The 17,980-nt window shown below is 40.7% G+C and overlaps 1 protein-coding gene across 1 annotated transcript in view; it reads left to right on the top strand.

Annotated features, from left to right (window-relative positions):
• The window catches only part of CPAMD8 (C3 and PZP like alpha-2-macroglobulin domain containing 8), a 61,196-nt gene that overhangs the window by 9,090 nt on the left and 34,126 nt on the right, over positions 1–17,980 (top strand). Inside the window, exons 7-19 of the mRNA XM_026670929.2 lie at positions 835–889; positions 1,075–1,188; positions 4,288–4,372; positions 5,114–5,222; positions 6,403–6,630; positions 9,323–9,493; positions 10,447–10,575; positions 11,260–11,419; positions 11,617–11,789; positions 11,902–12,051; positions 12,824–12,988; positions 15,730–15,872; positions 17,214–17,276. Of these exons, the coding sequence (XP_026526714.2) occupies positions 835–889; positions 1,075–1,188; positions 4,288–4,372; positions 5,114–5,222; positions 6,403–6,630; positions 9,323–9,493; positions 10,447–10,575; positions 11,260–11,419; positions 11,617–11,789; positions 11,902–12,051; positions 12,824–12,988; positions 15,730–15,872; positions 17,214–17,276 (1,745 nt within the window). The remainder of the gene's footprint in view (positions 1–834; positions 890–1,074; positions 1,189–4,287; positions 4,373–5,113; positions 5,223–6,402; positions 6,631–9,322; positions 9,494–10,446; positions 10,576–11,259; positions 11,420–11,616; positions 11,790–11,901; positions 12,052–12,823; positions 12,989–15,729; positions 15,873–17,213; positions 17,277–17,980) is intronic.

The raw sequence follows: 17,980 nt of genomic DNA, 5'->3' as shown, positions 1-17,980 counted from the left end.
GTATTTTCTTCGGGAGTGTTTACAGAGACATTGATAAAATTAAGATGGAAGGACCCTTTTAGACCATTGAATGTGCAATGCCTATAAAAAGGGGATGAGGTTTTGATGGCAAGATGCCATGTTGACTTTTTGACCTTTAGTGGATGCCCTGATTTCTCCCCTCCACACACACAATACTTTCAAACTTCTATAAAAGTTTTACATGAGGAATTAGTTTTCCTGCTAAAAAATGAACACAATGGCCTAATTACCTTCACTATCATTTTCAAGGAAATGCTTGGCACCGACCAGTGATGGTGAAATTATGTTATAATGTTATTCTGCTGATGAATGCTGGCATGTCACCCAAAACATTGTGCCGTGTCACTTTTGAGGCACATGTCATAGGCTCACCCTCACTGGAACAGGCCCTACCTCATTCAGTTAAAGAAAGAAATGTGGGCACATACGATAAGTTTCTGTTTATATATAATAAGTTGTTAGAGTCAAGTAAATATAAATCTGGTTTACATGTTAACAGTGTGTGCCAAAATTTCCTTAATTATAATTCATTTTAAAAAGTGCTGTTATCTCTATTCATCTATGCTGTGCCATGGCTTATAAATGTTAGTGGCTGAGTCCACTTATCCCACTAAGCAAAAATTGTGATGTATTTTTATTTTTTACTTATTATTAGACTTTGATGCCACTCATCTCATTGAGGGAATGTGTAAACTTATACATATTCCCCTCAGGTTCTGGAGAGTTATTTTTGCATTTTCAAATGTTGTAATAAGAAAGATATTGAGATATTGGTAACTAAGACCAATATAAGAAATGAATCTCTTTTCCTAGGATCCCCGAGGGTCTCGGATGGTAGAATGGAAAAACCTCAAGCCAATTTGTTGTGGTGAGTTTTAGACTGTCACAACTGAGCATCCCACTGCCCAGAGCTTCAAAGAGAAAGGGTGAGATGCAAATTGATTAAAGAAATAAGGATGAATCCTTTGGCTCTTCTATTTTCTGGTTGTGATCCCTAAGGAAAGTGGGCCACCAATGTAGCTCATCTCCTCTGATCTTCCTTTCCTTTGGCAGGCATCCTCAACATGAGTTTCCCTTTGTCTGATCAACCAGTGTTTGGAGAATGGTTTATATTTGTAGAAATGCAAGAATACACATACAACAAATCATTTGAAGTTCAAAAATATGGTGAGTGAATAGCAGAGCTGATAGAATTTGTTTTGAAAACACACTATTTTTGAGATGTCATAATCATGTTTGAGTAAGTCTAAAGCTTATGAGCGTCAGTGGAGTAGGGTCAAAACAATAAAGATGGCACCTGGAGCCATGCAATTGAAGCCCCCACTATAGCTGTTCCTATATAAACAGTTTCTGAAAAAAGTTGTTGTGTTGGTGGTGCTTAGGTTATTATTATTATACCTATTGTGGTTGTCAGTAATATTTATATTCATTCATATTCAGACTTAGTATGGTGGACAAATGAGGAATAATTAAAGCCATCAAAACAATTAAAAAGTTAAATGACTGCTCAAATTGTTGTTGAAAAGTCAAATGACTACTCCAGATCTTGGCAGCCTAGATGTTAACGGATAAACAGCTTCTCTGTCTTGCTAGATGTAATGTCCCCATTCTGACCTGTGATGGCAATGTTCATTGTCAGTTATGCTTATTAATATTCTCTAGACATTTATAAACTTTCATGTTAGAAAGGCTTGCTTTGGAAATCAAAAGTCTTGGAAAAGTGCTACAAATAATCTCAGGAAGTTCTACCAGATTTTAAAATCCATTTGTTTTTTGAATAAGCCATTAATAATATCTGATTGCTTTTCATTAGTTGTGTAAGCTTATTGCAATTTCTAGTTATTAAATTCCATTCTATGCTTGTTTTATCATTTCCAAATGGGGAATATAATATCTAGCTTCGTCTGTATTTTTTCCATATTTTCCAACCTTATTTCATTCAAAAATCCATTTCTGAAACTAATTTAGCATCTCAGCATGTAGCCTTGCACGCTTGAAATAGCTTAGAATCTGAAATCAGAATTTCAGAATAGGAGAACCATTTAAACCTTGCTTTTTAAGGAAGGCTTAATGGAGGATTTATGATGATTTTTTTAGATCCTTAATGTATGCTTGAATCTTCTGTCTCAGTGGCCTTATTTTTTATAGTAACTTTTGTTACTTTTTACTTTGTACTGTATAAGACATTAGAATTTCAGTCCTTTTATTTTAAAACAACATATGCATGTCTTTTGAAGTAGCTCTGCTGAATTGAAACAGCAAATAAAAAAGGAAGGAAGGAAAGAAAGAAGGAAGGAAGGAAGGGAAAGGGAAGGGAAAGGAAGGGGATTCTTTCAGTCACACCAACATGTAAATATGCCATACTATATGAATCCCATCAAGCCTTGCTTGAGGAACATGAGGAGCGCAAACTTAATAGCAGCATTGTATTTATTTCAGCAAGCTGGAAATACAGACAGTCCTCAACTTACAATTGAGCCCAAAATTTCTATTGTTAAATGAGACATTTGTTAAAGAGAATTTTGTCTCATGTTATGACCTTTCTTGCCACAGTTGTTATATGAATCATTGCTGTTGACAAGTTAGTAACCCGGCTTTTAAGTGAATCTGGCGTCCCCATTGAGTTTGCTTGTCAAAAGGTCACAGAAAATCACATGACCTTGGGACACAGCAGTGGTCATAAAAATGAACTGGTTATCAAGCATCTGAATTTTGATCACATGGTCATGGGGATTCTGCAAAGATCGTAAGTGTGAAAAATTTGTCAATTTGTCACATTTTTCAGTGTCATCGTAACTTTGGTCACTAAATGAACTGTTGTAAGTCGAGGACTACCTTTTATATCTGCAACACTTCATCTCCTTACTAAAGTTAAAATCAGATAGGAAATGGAAGCATCTTTCAAAGTAACACATTTTATTAAAATGCAGAAGCTTTCATGCTTTCACCTTGCTTTCTCTGTTGCATAGAGTGGCTACTAGATTCCTTCTGATTGTTGGCTAATGTAGATAATGTAGACTCTCCTCCCACACTGTTTATTATTGAATGAAGGCTCATTTTTCATGAGTGACCAGTTGTTTAGTCCAAGACCTTTTCAGATTATGTTTGGCGGATTCCACAAGAACTTGATTGGAGAGGGGGAAAGTTTGTTTAAACACAGCCAATTTTCCATCATTAGAGCTTTGCCTTTTGATTGGGTGTTCTGGGAACTTTTTCTTTAATTAAATTTTTAATTGAATGTTTAAATTTAATTCAGTCTTGAAATCTGAAAAAGCTAGAAGGTTCCTGGTCTAGCAGTGTTTTCAAACTTGGCAACTTTAAGATGTGTACTTCAACTCCCAGAAATCTCCAGCCAGCATGGGAGTTGAAGTCCACACATTTTAAAGTTGCCAAATTTGAAAAATACTAGTCTTAAAGTATCAGTCAAAAAAGGGAGAATATTTCCATTAGGTTGAGCACTTTATTTCACATCATTTGCAGCTTTTTGAGAAATAATAGTTGTTTTTAACATCATTTTAAAAAGTAAACCAGGACACCATTTGAAATTATTCCATGGGAATTTGGCAGCAACAAGCCTCCTAAACATATGACGTTTTCAGTCTTTCTTCCCCCACTAAAATAAGAAATCAAATAGTTACGCCAATTGAAAAAAAGAGGCCTGATCCATTTTTGGGTGGGAGGGCAAGGCACTGTAATTAGCTGCTGTGAAAAATAAGTGATCCAGCCAGAAGTTATAAACAGTTGAAAAAAAAAGTTACCCTTTAGTTGGATTATCTTAATGTTACAGCTCAATTATTTCTTTTAGTTGTGAAACATTTAAAAAGCAAGACAATTCAAAAGATTAAAATGGGAATGGAAGAGTTGGACTTTGTGCATAGAAGACAATATGTGATTCCTTTAGTGAACCATTACGTTTTGTGGATTTTTTTAATGAATCATTTTTGGGATTTTTTATTCCAGCTATGCTATGGCATGGTGTCAAACTGGATTACCCAAATAGATAGTTGATTGCTAGGGATCTATTAAGTTTACTGTGTAGACACTAGTTAGGTGAGATTTCCAACAGTCCCATGTCTATTGTAAATCTCTTTATATAATAGATCTCTTATGGAGCTCTCTACCCTTATTTTAGTCCACTTTTCTCATTTCTCAGTTCAACTGCTTTCTTACTTTTAGGTTAAGATTTCCTGATAGTCTCACTCATGCTACTTCTAATCACAGTCAGATTCCCAAATTGTTCTCACATACTTTTTCTCCTCCTTTTAGTTTTACCCAGGTTTGAGCTGCGTATTGATCCACCACAATACATTCGGGATTTTGGGGTTTGTGAAAAGGGAACTGTCCATGCCAAGTAAGTGCGATCGTGCCTGGTTCCTTTTCCTCACTTGAGTGGCTTCCTGCAATTTCTGTTGACATCCCTGTGATTCCTCTGAACTGTATAGTTTGAAAAAGTTTTTTGGAATGGGCAATAAATGATCAACATTGTGTCACTAAATGTGAGCTGGAGAACTTTCAAGGGCCATCTTCCCTCAGAGGTAATCTATATTGAAGTCATGTGTGCTGTGCTGAAGCAAACAACAGATGTAGGTAATGACAGAAATAAGTAAGAGCAGCCCTTTCCTGACACATTCTTGTTTTACTTTTGGACACAAGCAATAAGCTGTGGAAACAGAAAAATAATCCAACTCTTGGATTTGTTTGTTTTTTGTGTCCTTCTCAGTATTGGATGGGGTGCCTTTAATCTTTGATTTCTGTAGTATTCTAACAGCACTGCCTAGTTTGTTGCTCTCAAAACTTAACAGCTAGGCAAATTGGGTACATGACTCCCAGTTGTGGCTCCCTTTAATTTCTGCAAGGAGGGTTGGGGACCTTTGCTGCAAATGCAAACGTTTTTAGCTTTTTTCTGACTGTCTTTGAAGAAAAAGTATCTTGGCAACAGGTCTGGAGAGGAACACAGCAAGTTACAGCAGTCGGCTAAACTCAGTGATTCAAACTATCTGACAGGGTATCAGAAAGCTTTGCATGCATGTAATTAAACTTGGGAATGAAAAAGCAATAGTTAAAAATAATAATTGTTGAGCTTCTGTTCCAGGTACACATTTGGGAAGCCAGTGACAGGGAAGCTGACTGTCAACATGACAGTAAATGGAGTGGGGTACTACAGACACGAATCGGGGCATCTTGTCCTTAAAACTACTGAAGTGAGTAAGGGGGATTAAATAACAATGGGTGGTGGATGGGTCACGTTTTAGTGACTGCAGAATAATGTTTAACAGTTTTAAAGAGAATTACAACTCCAGTGGATCATATGGTCATATAACATGGGTGAAGCCAGACCACATCCATGGATTAGATTTGGATTCACTGTTTTCACCCCTTTTCTTTTTTGAATGGATTGTTAGGTATATCTAAACCGTGTTGAGCCTACTTTAGAATATAAACAGCCATTTTCCCTTCAAGGGATAGGAAATGACACTTCTGGTTTTTGGCATTTGCAGTGTTAAATTTTAGAGAGGGTTCCAAGGAAGTGCAAAAAAAAGGGCCACAAAGTCACCCATGGTTCTGGGAGCAGGGATCACATTCTTGTGGCATAGAAAAATTCTTCTAAAGGAAACGTCCATTCCAATCTGATATAGTCCCCAATATCTTAGTCTGTGCCATGCCAACAATAGATGGTCTAAAGTTTGTCTAGAGCAGGGATAGGCAGAGATGTAGTTTTTGGAACCTTGAAATTCCAACAATTGGAGCTTCGTAATTCTACAGTCTGATACAAAGTCTAAAGTCAGGAAATACATTAAGAGTAACGAGCAACGCATATTCGGTTCAGAAATGTGATTCTAATAGCTAAACTACTGGTCTCTGTGATATTACTGGTTCTCTTCACCAGTGGGAATTTTGGGATGCCCATGAGGAAGGGTCAGAAATTCAAGATGGCAAGTGCTTCATTTTAAAATGGGATGGGATTTCAATTATAGGCTCATGGGTGCCTCATGACTTTCTGGACACTCCCCACCCTCCACAGATGCCCTTCCTAGCATCTATTATTCATATCTCAATTGGTGGTTTATTCACCAACATGCTTATTTAAAGGGAAATAAACTATTGTTTTGCTGGCATTAGCATACAATTGGGATTTACCCAGAGGTAAGGATTTGAACTAGTGAGCTAAATGCCAGATTCTACGTAGATTTGTTCTTATCTCCTGGCACCATTTTCACTGTCCTATAGGAGGGCTGAAGATCTTGGTTTTCCTGATTTGGGTTGTTGGCATCTGGGACAAATGAGTCCCTTCTATTCACAGTAGTTATATTTCCCTTGCCACTACCACAGGCACATATAGCTTCTTTCATTGTTCACCTTTTTCCATATTATTTCTGGCAGATCGATGGTTCTGCGGATTTTGACATATGTGTAAAAGACATGATGCCTGCAGACATCCCCGAGCATTTCAGAGGCACTGTGAACATTTGGGCCACAGTAACTAGCACCGATGGGAGCAGGCAGGTCACCTTTGATGACTCTACCCCTGTCCAGAAGCAACTTATTGACATAAAATATTCCAGAGATACTCGGAAGCAGTTCAAAACTGGTTTGCCATATAAAGGGAAGGTGAGTAGGATATTGCAATGGGAAGATTATAGCATCATAGAGTAGACTTTTCATTAAGAGGACAGAGGAAGTACTGGTTTAGGGACATCACAGTGGTTTTGGTTAAAAGTATGGCTCAGTGGCTAAGACGCTGAGCTTGTCGATCAGAAAGGTCAGCAATTCAGCAGTTCAAATCCCTAGAGCCACATAATGGAGTGATGTAATGTAATGGAGTTACTTGTCCCAGCTTCTGCCAACCTAGCAGTTCCAAAGCATGTAAAAATGCAAGTGGAAAAATAGGGACCACTTTAGTGGGAAGGTAACAGCGTTCCATGCGCCTTCAGCATTTAGTCATGCCAGCCACATGACCACGGAGACGTCTTCGGACAGCGATGGCTCTTCGGCTTTGTAACGCAGATGAGCACCGCCCCCTAGAGCCGGAAATGACTAGCATGTATGTGCGAGGGGAACCTTTTACCTTTGTGGAATATTCTGATGCAAGATGACAAATTGTTGCTCTCTCTAGGCTCATTCCCCCTTCCCGATTACGACTGACTATATTCCATCAAGTTGCTGTTGACTTTTACTAGCCACAGATTGACCTTCTTCCACATGATTTGTGCCCAGATGGTCCCTTCAGGTCTCCCAGTGGTGCATTCATTGCCACTGCAGTCAAGCAATCTCTTCCCCTCTTTCCTTCCATCCTTCTCAGCATTGTGGATTTCTCCAGGGAACCTTCCTAGTTAACCACATTTTAGAAGTGGCCTAATAATTATTTACTGAGGATGCATCCCCCAATGGAGTCTTTATTTGTCACCAGACCACTAAAGAATTAGGTTGAAATTGGGCCCAGTGTTCCAGTATGAATTTTGTGTTTTCCATCCTATTGTGGGTAGAATAGTGGTGTTCAAACTTTCTGGCTTTGAGGAACGGTGGGGGGAGAGAGAGGGGAGAGTTCCACATGAGTGTCAGCTGACACACACACACACACGTAGCTCCATTTGAGCAAGTGACATGATCACACACACACACACTGCTTGCACAAACGGAGCTGTGTGCATGCATTCACCCACCCACCTGCTGTCTGCGCCAGTGGAATTTCACGCGCACACATGCTCCCCCCGCCGCTTCCTTGGTCCAGTTTTGAATGGGCCGCAGTGCAATAGTGGGCTATGGCCCAGGGATTGGGGATCCCTGCAGTAGAAGATCTTCTATGAAGATTTTGTAGCTCATGTAGAAGAGTCTCAGGTTTGCTGGGCCCCAGTTGGCTGCCACAGGATCATTCCCTCCCAACCAGGCTTTTCCGTAGCCAGATTTTCTGTGGCTACTTATGGGACAGGACACCTCATCTGCACAGCCTCTTTTTCCTCCTCCTCTTATTTGTTATGGGAATACTGCCTCTTTGGGAAACCCAAATGCAGGTCTTCCATGAGGTGGCTGTTGCCAGTGGGGGAAAAGCAAATTATCAACTCTATAGGATTTGTCTGGCAGCCCCCTCACTTCTCATTATGCACAAGTGTGCTATCCTGATTCCCGCCTCCTGGCCCAATCTCTTTAGTTTTCAAGATAACCTAGAATGACACACTTCATTTTTGCAGATGTTACACATTGTCCTTGCAGGCAAGGTGGGATGGGGATTGATGCCTCTTGATTTGTGTGATGTTGAGGAAGGAGGTTTGCAGTCCTCCTCCTCCTCAACTCTGCCACAATGTAAAAAAGATGTTGAGACTCAAGAAAGAGTGCAGAGAAGAGCAACAAAAATGATTAGGGAACTGGAGGCTAAAATATATGAAGAACGGTTGCAGGAACTGGGTATATCTAATTTGATGAAAAGAAGGACTTGGGGTGACATGACAGTAGGGTTCCGAATATCTCAGGGGGTGCCACAAAGAAGAGGGAGTCAAGCTATTCTCCAAAGCACCTGAGGGCAGGACAAGAAGCAATGGGTGGAAATTAATCAAGGAGAGAAGCAACTTAGAACTAAGGAGAAATTTCCTGACAGTTAGAACAATTAATCAGTGGAACAACACTGGAAGTTTTTTAAAAGATGCTGGATAACCATTTGTCTGAAGTGGTGTAGGGTTTCCTACCTAGGCAGGGGGTTGGACTAGAAGGCCTCCAAGGTCCCTTCCAACTCTGTTATTCTATTCTATTCTATTCTATTCTATTCTATTCTATTCTATTCTATTCTATTCTATTCTATTCTATTCTATTCTATCTGGACTTAAAGCAGCAAACTGGACAACAGTTCCAGAGGATTAAAATTGCTTAACCTCTAAGGCAACCTGGACTACAATTCATTAGACATTTGGCCACCTTTCTTCCCAACTTTGTGAATGCCCTGGGGATGGGTGGGTGGGGAATGGATATTTTTATCCTGAATGTGCTAGGACAGGGGTCTTCAAAGTTGACAGCTTTAAGACTTGTGGACTTCAACTCCCAGAATTCCTCCTCCAGTCATGTTAGCTCAGGAATTCTGGGAGTTGAAGTCCACAAGTCTTAAACTTGCCAAGTTTGAAGACCCTTGTGCTAGGATCTGCAGTGGTTTACCAGGCCCAGACCAGTTATTTCCCCATGTCTGCCTTCTTAGCAGCAGCCCACCCTAAGTTTAATGGCTTGTTTTCCTGCTAGTAGATGATACTGTGTAGAGGGGGAAGGACAGCAGGGATTCTTCCTGTCTCTACCTATGTTAACTTGTCTCCTGATTCTTCAGGTTGAAGTCACTTATCCTGATGGGAGTCCAGCTGATGGAGTGACTGTCCGGGTAAAAGCAGAACTCACTCCAAAGGACAACATTTACACAAGCGAGTTAGTGTCCAGAAGCGGTGTGGTGGAGTTTGAAATCCCTTCCATCCCCCCTGCTGTCCAGTACGTCTGGCTGGAGGTGGGTGAAAGCCCTTGATATGATTAGTGGGCTGGAATTGCCATTAATCTCATCAAAGGCACACTTTGTCCGTGGGGCCAATGGGTTGAGAACATGGGGGGCACCTTTATTTAAGAACATTAATTGGGGGATGTCTTAATCCTTAAACCTCTTAATTTTCTTATGGGTGTGTGATTTCTGGGGGATTTTTTTGAACTGAATGGGAATGGGAAGGAAACCACAGAACATGGGGCAGGGTACAGGGAGAGGAAATTGTCTGCTTGTTATTCAGGATGCCTCAGATTTATGCAGTGGTGGGATTCAAATAATTTAACAACCGGTTCTCTGCCCTAATGATTTCTTCCAACAACCAGTTCACCAAACTGCTCAGAAAGTTAACAACTGGTTCTCCCGAATTGGTGCAAACTGGCTGAATCCCACCACTGGATATATGGCATCTCCAGGTAAATGGAGAATGGGATAAATGATGAGAAAGTATGTTTCCTACCTGAGTTCCAGATCTGTCAACTGAAGCAATATCAGACCACCTTAAGCTCTTTTCCATGGGGTGGGTTCAAAATGAGAACACATGTTCAAAATGATCAGATGATGGATTAATACTTTTCATGCCAGACAGAGGGGAAAAATCTGTTTAAAAAAGCATTTCATTATTTTGAAGCTCCCCATAGATTCCCACTTATTGAAACAATTAAACAGAAAATAATAGAGGAAAATGATATTGATATAGGATGCAGAGAGGAGGAGAAGGGAATTATTGATAACTTTTCTGTTGTTTCATTGGATGTCAACCTCCAAACAGCCCTGATCTGGCAAGGTTGCATCCTGTTCTGTTAACCACAGTGCAGAGTCAAATTGGGGGGAAGATTAGATCGGCCTGGTCAAAATCTGCAAGATGAGTTGGGAGTTCAGAAATTGCCCTTGACAGTGACTTTCTACTTTCCATCTTTCTCAAGACCAAAGTCACAGCCTTTGATGGGAAGCCTGTTGGAGATCAGTATCTACCCAACTACCTCTCGATCAGCAGCTGGTATTCACCTAGCAAGTGCCACATCCAGCTTCAGATGCCAGACAGGCCTTTTCTGGTAAGATGCAAGGCAACTGTCGGCATTTTGTTTTCAGAATTTTCAAGATGCATCTGATGGGTTGCCTGCTGTTCTCAGCCTTGTACACTTGGAATGACTAATATCCCTGTTGAGGAAGCTGGGCTGCAGCCAACATGCCTGCTTTGGCTGGGTGTTCCACTTTGGCTGGCTTTCGGAATTGATCTTGCTCCAGGGAAACACTCAATAGCCAGAATTCTTTGGCTGCCTTTTCTTAACAGTGAGACTGCTCTGTATCTTTACGTCCTGAGCTGTGCTGTGTTTTGCTTTCCCCTGAGTATGGAGAGTGGATTTGGAAGATATGCCAGGTTCCAGAAGACCTCAGGAAAATGTGGCCTGTTGTTTCAGAAGGCATTTCCGTCAGCAGTGATGCTAGAATTTGTTCCATGCCGCCCTTTGAACCAAAGCCCCCTTCCTCAAATCCATGTCCTCCTCCAGATACGTCAACCACCACCACCAATCATAGCAATAGTCCTTTATATACTGTTTCATAGCTCTTTACAGCCCCCTCTAAGAGGTTTAGGAAGGATGGAAAGCGGAGTCAAACCTTGAGCTGCTTGTGCCAACCAGATCAGTTTTTGTTTCAGAAAAATCCCTTGGGTAGGAAGGGGAAAGAGGCATTAGCAAACCTTTATATGGCTGCAGTTGCCCCCTTTCTCTTTCCAGGTGGGAGAGGAGGCATGTGTTGCTGTGAAGTCCACTTGCCCGTGTAATTTCACACTCCACTACGAAGTTGTATCACGGGGGAACATTGTTCTTTCAGGACTGCTGCCTCGAAACAAGACTCAGGAGGGGAACAAAAGAACTGCCACCGATGCGCCTTCTGGTAAGAACGTCTTATATTACTGAACTTCTCAGCCGTGACTCTGTATTTGAGGCAGGGTCAGAAAGGAGTAGCTTTCTGCCTTGAGTGGCCAGTCTGTGGCTCCTGTGGGTGGAGATGAACAAAGAGCTCACCCCGCTTCCTGAGAAGCCATGGCTTTATTAACACGTGTGTTATTTTCCACCCTATTTCTTATTTAGACCTGACCAGCTCCTCTGCTCCAGAACTGAATACCTGCATGACTTCTATCTGTTTCTCAGTCACTCCAAACATGGCTCCCCTGGGCCGTCTTCTTGCCTACTATGTGCGGGAGAATGGAGAAGGGGTTGCAGATAACCTGCAGTTTGCCGTCAAGCCTTTCTTTGAGAATCAGGTATCCAGTATAGAATGGCTAGTCGTGCACCTGGGTTGTTTGGCAAAGGATCCTGGGTGATGGTGGTTCCTCCTTTTCTTCTCTCCCTCCTCCTCTTAATGTTCAATGCCAGGTTTCGGTAGCATTTTCATCAAATGAGACCAGGCCAGGCGACTCTGTATCTGTTACAGTGCGAGCTGCAAAGGGAAGTTGTGTTTGTTTGGCCACAGTGGACAAAAGCATTTACCTCTTCAAGCCTGGCTTCCAGCTGGCACCTGACCAGGTGAGCAGCATCCCTTTGGGAGTGGGGAATGCTTTGGTACTATCAAACTACTGAGTCCGAGAGGGAAGTGATGACATTTTAGAAAGAATGTAAACATAGCTCCCATATAGGGATGGGCAAACATAGGATAACCTGGAGCCTCACTTCAATTTTTTGGAGGAACTAAAGCTACAGTAGGCTTGGACATACCATTTCATCTGGACAGGGGTGAGATTCTGCCCCCTGATGTATTTTAGGAGCATTTGGAGAGCTTTTTATAAGTGTTAAGAAGATGTCAGGAAACTCTTATTTCAGTTCTCAGATTGGGTCAGAAACAGCTCCTAGGGAGCAGAAAAGGGCTTCAAGTTACCCATAGCTTTTAATAGATTGGACCAAGGTAAATAAACATTTTCTTATGCAGGCATCCAATGCTTCTCAGAAAGCTACAAGCAATATCATGGATAGATACCTTTCTGCACCATTATTCCTCACAAAACCATATTCATTGCTTTAAAATAATGATCATTGCTGCATTTTATGCCAGTGTAGATTAATTACCTATTGTGTGAAGAAACATTAGCTATGACCTCTCTTAAAACTCTTATTACTTAGATATACTGGAAGACCATACCATACATATCATAATTTTTGAAGACCTTGCAGTTATTTTTCACACATCAGAGTTGGATTTTGTTGATCACTTCTGGAAAGCAGAACCTTTGGGTAATCCAGCAAGATAGTTATTAGTCCCTGACATGCTCATGGAGAAATGTTACGTTATCTCCTTGTGCAGATCTTCCAGGAACTTGCAGATTATGATGTGTCTGATGCTTTTGGAACTTCAAAAGAAGAAGGGCACTTCTGGTGGCCAGGCTCAACACTGCACAAGCGTCGCCGTCGTTCTTCTATCTTTCCCTGGCACTGGGATGTTGCCAAAGATGCCCGCTGTGCATTTACGGTGAGGTCTTCCCTTCTTGCATAAATGAAGCTTCTGCATGATGTCTTTTGTGGTAGTTGTAAAATTGCCAGCAGTCTGAGAGCATAGTCAAGCAGAACAACTCAACAAGTAACAGATTAAAACCACTTTAGCACACTGCATGGAGCAAAATCAATCTTGTCCTGCTTTTTCTACCATAGGAACTCATCAATCTATAAGAATCCCTTTCTCTGGAACTACCATTTTTTGTTCAGTGACATTTAATGGGTGATGCAGACATCATTATATAATATTAATAGGCTACATATCCTATTTTTGCACTATAATAAATGTTTTATATCTTTTGTTTTTTTCACACCTACCCTGTACTAATCTGGAGTAACAAGTTTGCAAAATGTCATATTTAGAGCTTACACGACTATAATTAAATATTCACTGTTTGGGGGCTTATTGTTTATTTGTTGATCTTGGCTGTATGATTAGTGATTAATTATCCCCTTAATTGTTTGACTTAAATTGCTCAAGCATTACTTTCTCTTTCCAAGAAAATAGAGCTTTTATTTCTGGTTTTCTCCCATTCTTTTGTCTGTTTTCAATAGAGGGTGTTATTTAGCAAATAAAAAGAATGAAACACCTAATTAAAGTTGTTTCTCAACATTTCTTTTACTCTTAAATATAAATTAACATTGCATAGTTTTAGAGAGCTTTCTAAGGGAAATTACAGTAGTGGGAAATTCAGCACTAACTCAGCATAGATCAAGAGGTAAGCAATTCAGTGCTTCTTAATCAATGTTACTGTGAGTTAACTATAGAAGGCTCTCAGGCACAACACTGGATGTTGTAGTACTATAAGGAATGCTATTTTAATCAGTGCAATTATGAGAAAACAATTCTCAGTACTAAAAAAATTCTAGGGTAGTAATAACATCTTGCCTGCACTGAATCTTGCAACTCTAAAGTAACAGGAATATTCCAATAAAGGAGAATATATAACAGAAAAATATTGCAGTTTGGCTGGTTAGGGTAGGTTTTTCAGTAAACTGTCTTTGGGCCAGGTCTCATATAGTAATAGGTGCTAGGAAGTTCCTGAAATTCCAGATACTCCAAACTGTGGCAGGAGTTAAAATAGTGCAAACAAGGTATAACCAGAGCAGATTTCATATGAGATTTTTGGAACCTTGAAAAAGAGTTGGAAGCCTTTTTGAAGAGCATTGCTTACATTCAGGTGTTGTTGTTTTTTTGAGGGGCAGGGATAGGGCACCCAAAACCTGGCAACCATTCTGTGTATCTGGAGTGCTAGTTCTTTTCATGCTTAGAACTCATTCTGCAGGCTGTATCCTTCCACAGTTGGGCTCAAATATATTCTGAAAATGCCTCTAGTTCCATCATCTCCGTATCCTTATTATGGAGAAACTCCCCCCCTTTTCTGAGAACGCTAAACGTGCGGCTGTTGGGAAGGGTTTCCTTTGGTGAGGAAGGAGGTGGCGTGAGAGGTTAACTTCTCAGTACATCTTGTGCTCAGATTCTTTGAGAAGGAGTCCTTGGCATTCAGAGCCAAATGCTGTTCTCTGCTTTCTCTAAACAGGCCACTTTCCCCAAAGAGGTTCTGTCAACTGAGATAGCATAGGTGAAAATGTTATTGGCTCCTACATGCTTGGCAGAAGGGACACAGCCTCTTCTGTTCCCAGTGTGAAATGATTTCATTTTGATCAGGGGGGAAAGAAAAAAGCTTATTAACAAACAAGTCAGATCATTTTCAACAAGGGTGGGGGGGTGGGGGATAGAGAGAATTTGCAGGCAAAAATAAACTGGCAGCCTCTGAGGGAGACATAGGAGAAGCATTCCTTCTAAAGAAGAAGGACTTGTCTGCTTTTGGAGGAAAAAGAAAACTGATTCTCCAATAAGGATGGATTTTTCTATGCTCTTCGTTTTAGTAACCAGTTTTTACACAAGGAAGGGTTCCAAGGAAGTGAATTCCTATCAGAAAAAAAATATTGACTGAGATAAAAAAAAATGTTATATCAGAACTGCAAATGTCAGGATGATTGCTAGATAGAATTGGGTTAGTTAGATGCTGTGTCTTCCTGCTGCCATCTAAGGGCTATTGGGATTTTTGCAGACCAAATATGGCACTCTTAAAGAAGTACAAAATAAGGCAATATCTCAGGGTGGTTTGAGGATTTCTTTTCAGGCTCAGTATTATACAAAAATTCCTAATGAAAAGAAGACTTGTTTAATGTTTGGGAAATTACTACATCATAAATTATATGTTATTGGCGGGGAGGGCAGCATTTTTATATTGGCAACTCAGGATAGATTGGCCTGGAATGCCATCTGTAATCTGGTTTAAAGAATGCAGTCTCAGCTGAGGAGGGTCTGCAGTAGGTCCAGAAGAAGAAAAATTACTCACTTGTCTCCTGGAAATGGAGGCGATTCTGACAAAGTCCACTTTATTTTATTTTTGCTTGCCATTGCCTGAAAATTTCACTTAGACAATCTGAAAATTGTGAAGCCAGTTTTCCTCAAAGCACCTATCTCTTTGGGGAAGGGAGAAGTCACAAAAAATGAGGAAATAACTGAAGTGTCTAAATATTTGCCTGGTAATGGCCATTTGTGCTGGTCAGTTTGATACAATTTCCCTGTATTTCAGTAATCTTTCCTTCCATGGATATTTGGAGGTGTGGGAGGAATTACTCTAACGGGACAGACTTAATCAGTTTTTAACAGATATGGCCTTTTTGTTGTTGTTTCCTGTTGCCTAGGAAACGGGCTTAGTTGCAATGACTGATCTCGTCAGCTTAAACCATAGACAGCATGGCAGTCTGTATACCGAGGAGGTTGTGCCTGCCTTCCAACCTCACACCGGGATGCTGGTGTCTTCTACACCTTCCAAAGCTCAGCCCAGGTAGAACAAATGTTCCTTTTGTTGATAATCTGTTTGTCCCAAATATGTGTTGTGCCACTTTCCACCTTGGGGTTGTTGTGTTGAAGATGGCCTTGCTTGGCTCCATGGAATACGGATTTAGGAGCCAGTTTGGCCTATCTGCTACTTGGATGAGCCAAAGAAGCTTGCCAATGGGAAGAAGCAAGCAGCTACAATCCCAACGACGTAACCCAAGTGGCATTGTTGTTCTGGGCATGGTGGCAGACACCTGCTCTTTTGCTCAGCAGGCAAGTAAGGGTTGATAGGAAGAGGCCAGATGGCACTCATGATGGAATCAATGTGTATGCATGCATGTGTGGTAGCTGATAATGTAACTCTGTTTTGGCCCTTTTGACTGGGAATGGAAATGTTTAATCACATAGTTTTGTGTTCCATGGGAGATCTGGAGGCGTTTGTTTCTTGCTTCCTGCCAACTGGTTGTGGAAGCCTGAGACTGGCATGAGAAGCAAGGAATGAGGTGCTTGCTAGGTTAGGGTTTCCTTTAGCTGGTCTCTCCTGGAAAGGCACCTCAATTTATTCTAATATTTTGTTGTTGTTGTTGGGAAGAATTCTCTATGCAATGATAAAATGTCTCTACATCATCGATAATGATGATAAATGCGGTAAAATAGAAACAATACATAGCACAGTATAGTGATATTATAAGAACCAAAATAAAACAAACGTTTAGATTCAAAGCCACAAATGCCTAATAGAAAAAGAAATGTTTCAAACTGGTGCCAGCAAGACACTAATAAGGGCAGCAGGTAGTTTCCCTGGGAACAACAGTCCTAGGTTGGGCCCATAACTGAGAAGTTCTTCTATATGGCCACTTGGCCAACTGGATTGGGAGGAATACTTGAAAAAGAACTTTGCAGATAGACCAGTGTTCCTGGACAGATACATGTATGAGGAGGGATTCTTTGGCATAACCTAGCCTCCAGTTGCCCCAATGCCTTTCCAAAAGGCAGTTGGACTTTCTTGTGTTTTTTTTCCTTGAAAACATTTCGCTTCTCATCCAAAAAGCTTCTCCAGTTCAGACCTGAACTGAAATCAAGAAAGTCCAGTTGCCTTTTGGAAAAACACCTTTGGGACAACCATGACCTGGATGATTGAGAATCTTCGTAGACATCTAGCATCCAGCTGTTGAGATATGTAAATACTAGCATGAGTATGAAAATTGATTGGCAGGTCCTGAAACTGATAAGGGCCGAAATCAGATGATTGTATTGTCATGAGAAGTAGGGTTTCATGGAGCTTCTGCTTTTGAGGGGGAATATTGCTCAGTTCTCTCAGCATGCACAACTCTCTTACCTTCCACAGAGCAGACAAGAAGAAAAGAACGTTCTTCCCAGAGACTTGGCTCTGGCAGTGCTTCAATGTCAGGTAATTTCTCTTCAATGTGGAGCCATCGTCTGTCGTCTGTAGGGGCCTGTCCTACCTTGTGAATGAGGGGCAATTTTGTTTTTCTCTCTGTGAAGAATATAGTAATAGCACATAGATTTACATATCGCTTCACAGTGCTTTACAGCCCTCCCTAAGCAGTTTTAAGAGTCAGCATATTGCCCTCAAAAACCTTGGTCCACATTTTACCGACCTCGGAAGGATGGAAGGCTGCGTCAACCTTCAGCTGGTCAGGATCGAACTTATGGAGTGAGCAGTGAGTTAGCATGCAGTACTGCATTCTAACCACTGCACCACCACCATGGAGATATTGAAGTTTTTGTTAAATCAGAAAAAAATAGGAAAGACTCCTTCAAACTGGGAATAAAGGTTAGAAATATAAATGTGCCTCTTTATAAACAAGTGTAAAGTAATGCATGATGAAGAGGAATTAAAAACATAATTGTACAAATACATTGATAATGTCAAAGGCTCATAATCTAAAGAACATGGGAGATGATGAATAGCTTGATGAAACCATGAAACCAATGGGAAGATGCTGTAAAATTAGTCAATACTACAAAGGTAGTCCTCATGTTATGGCCACTCATTCAGGAACAATTGAAAATTACAGTGCCACTGAATGAGGGGGACTGATAAGTGTCAATGAAGTTGCAGCATTTGATCTGCTTTGAAAGAAGTTGAAG

This window comes from Notechis scutatus, chromosome 1 (assembly GCF_049901735.1).
Source record: "Notechis scutatus isolate UNSWTSFEM ecotype Mainland chromosome 1, rNotScu1.2, whole genome shotgun sequence".
NCBI lineage: Eukaryota > Metazoa > Chordata > Lepidosauria > Squamata > Elapidae > Notechis > Notechis scutatus.
This window is presented reverse-complemented; position numbering and strand designations above follow the sequence as displayed.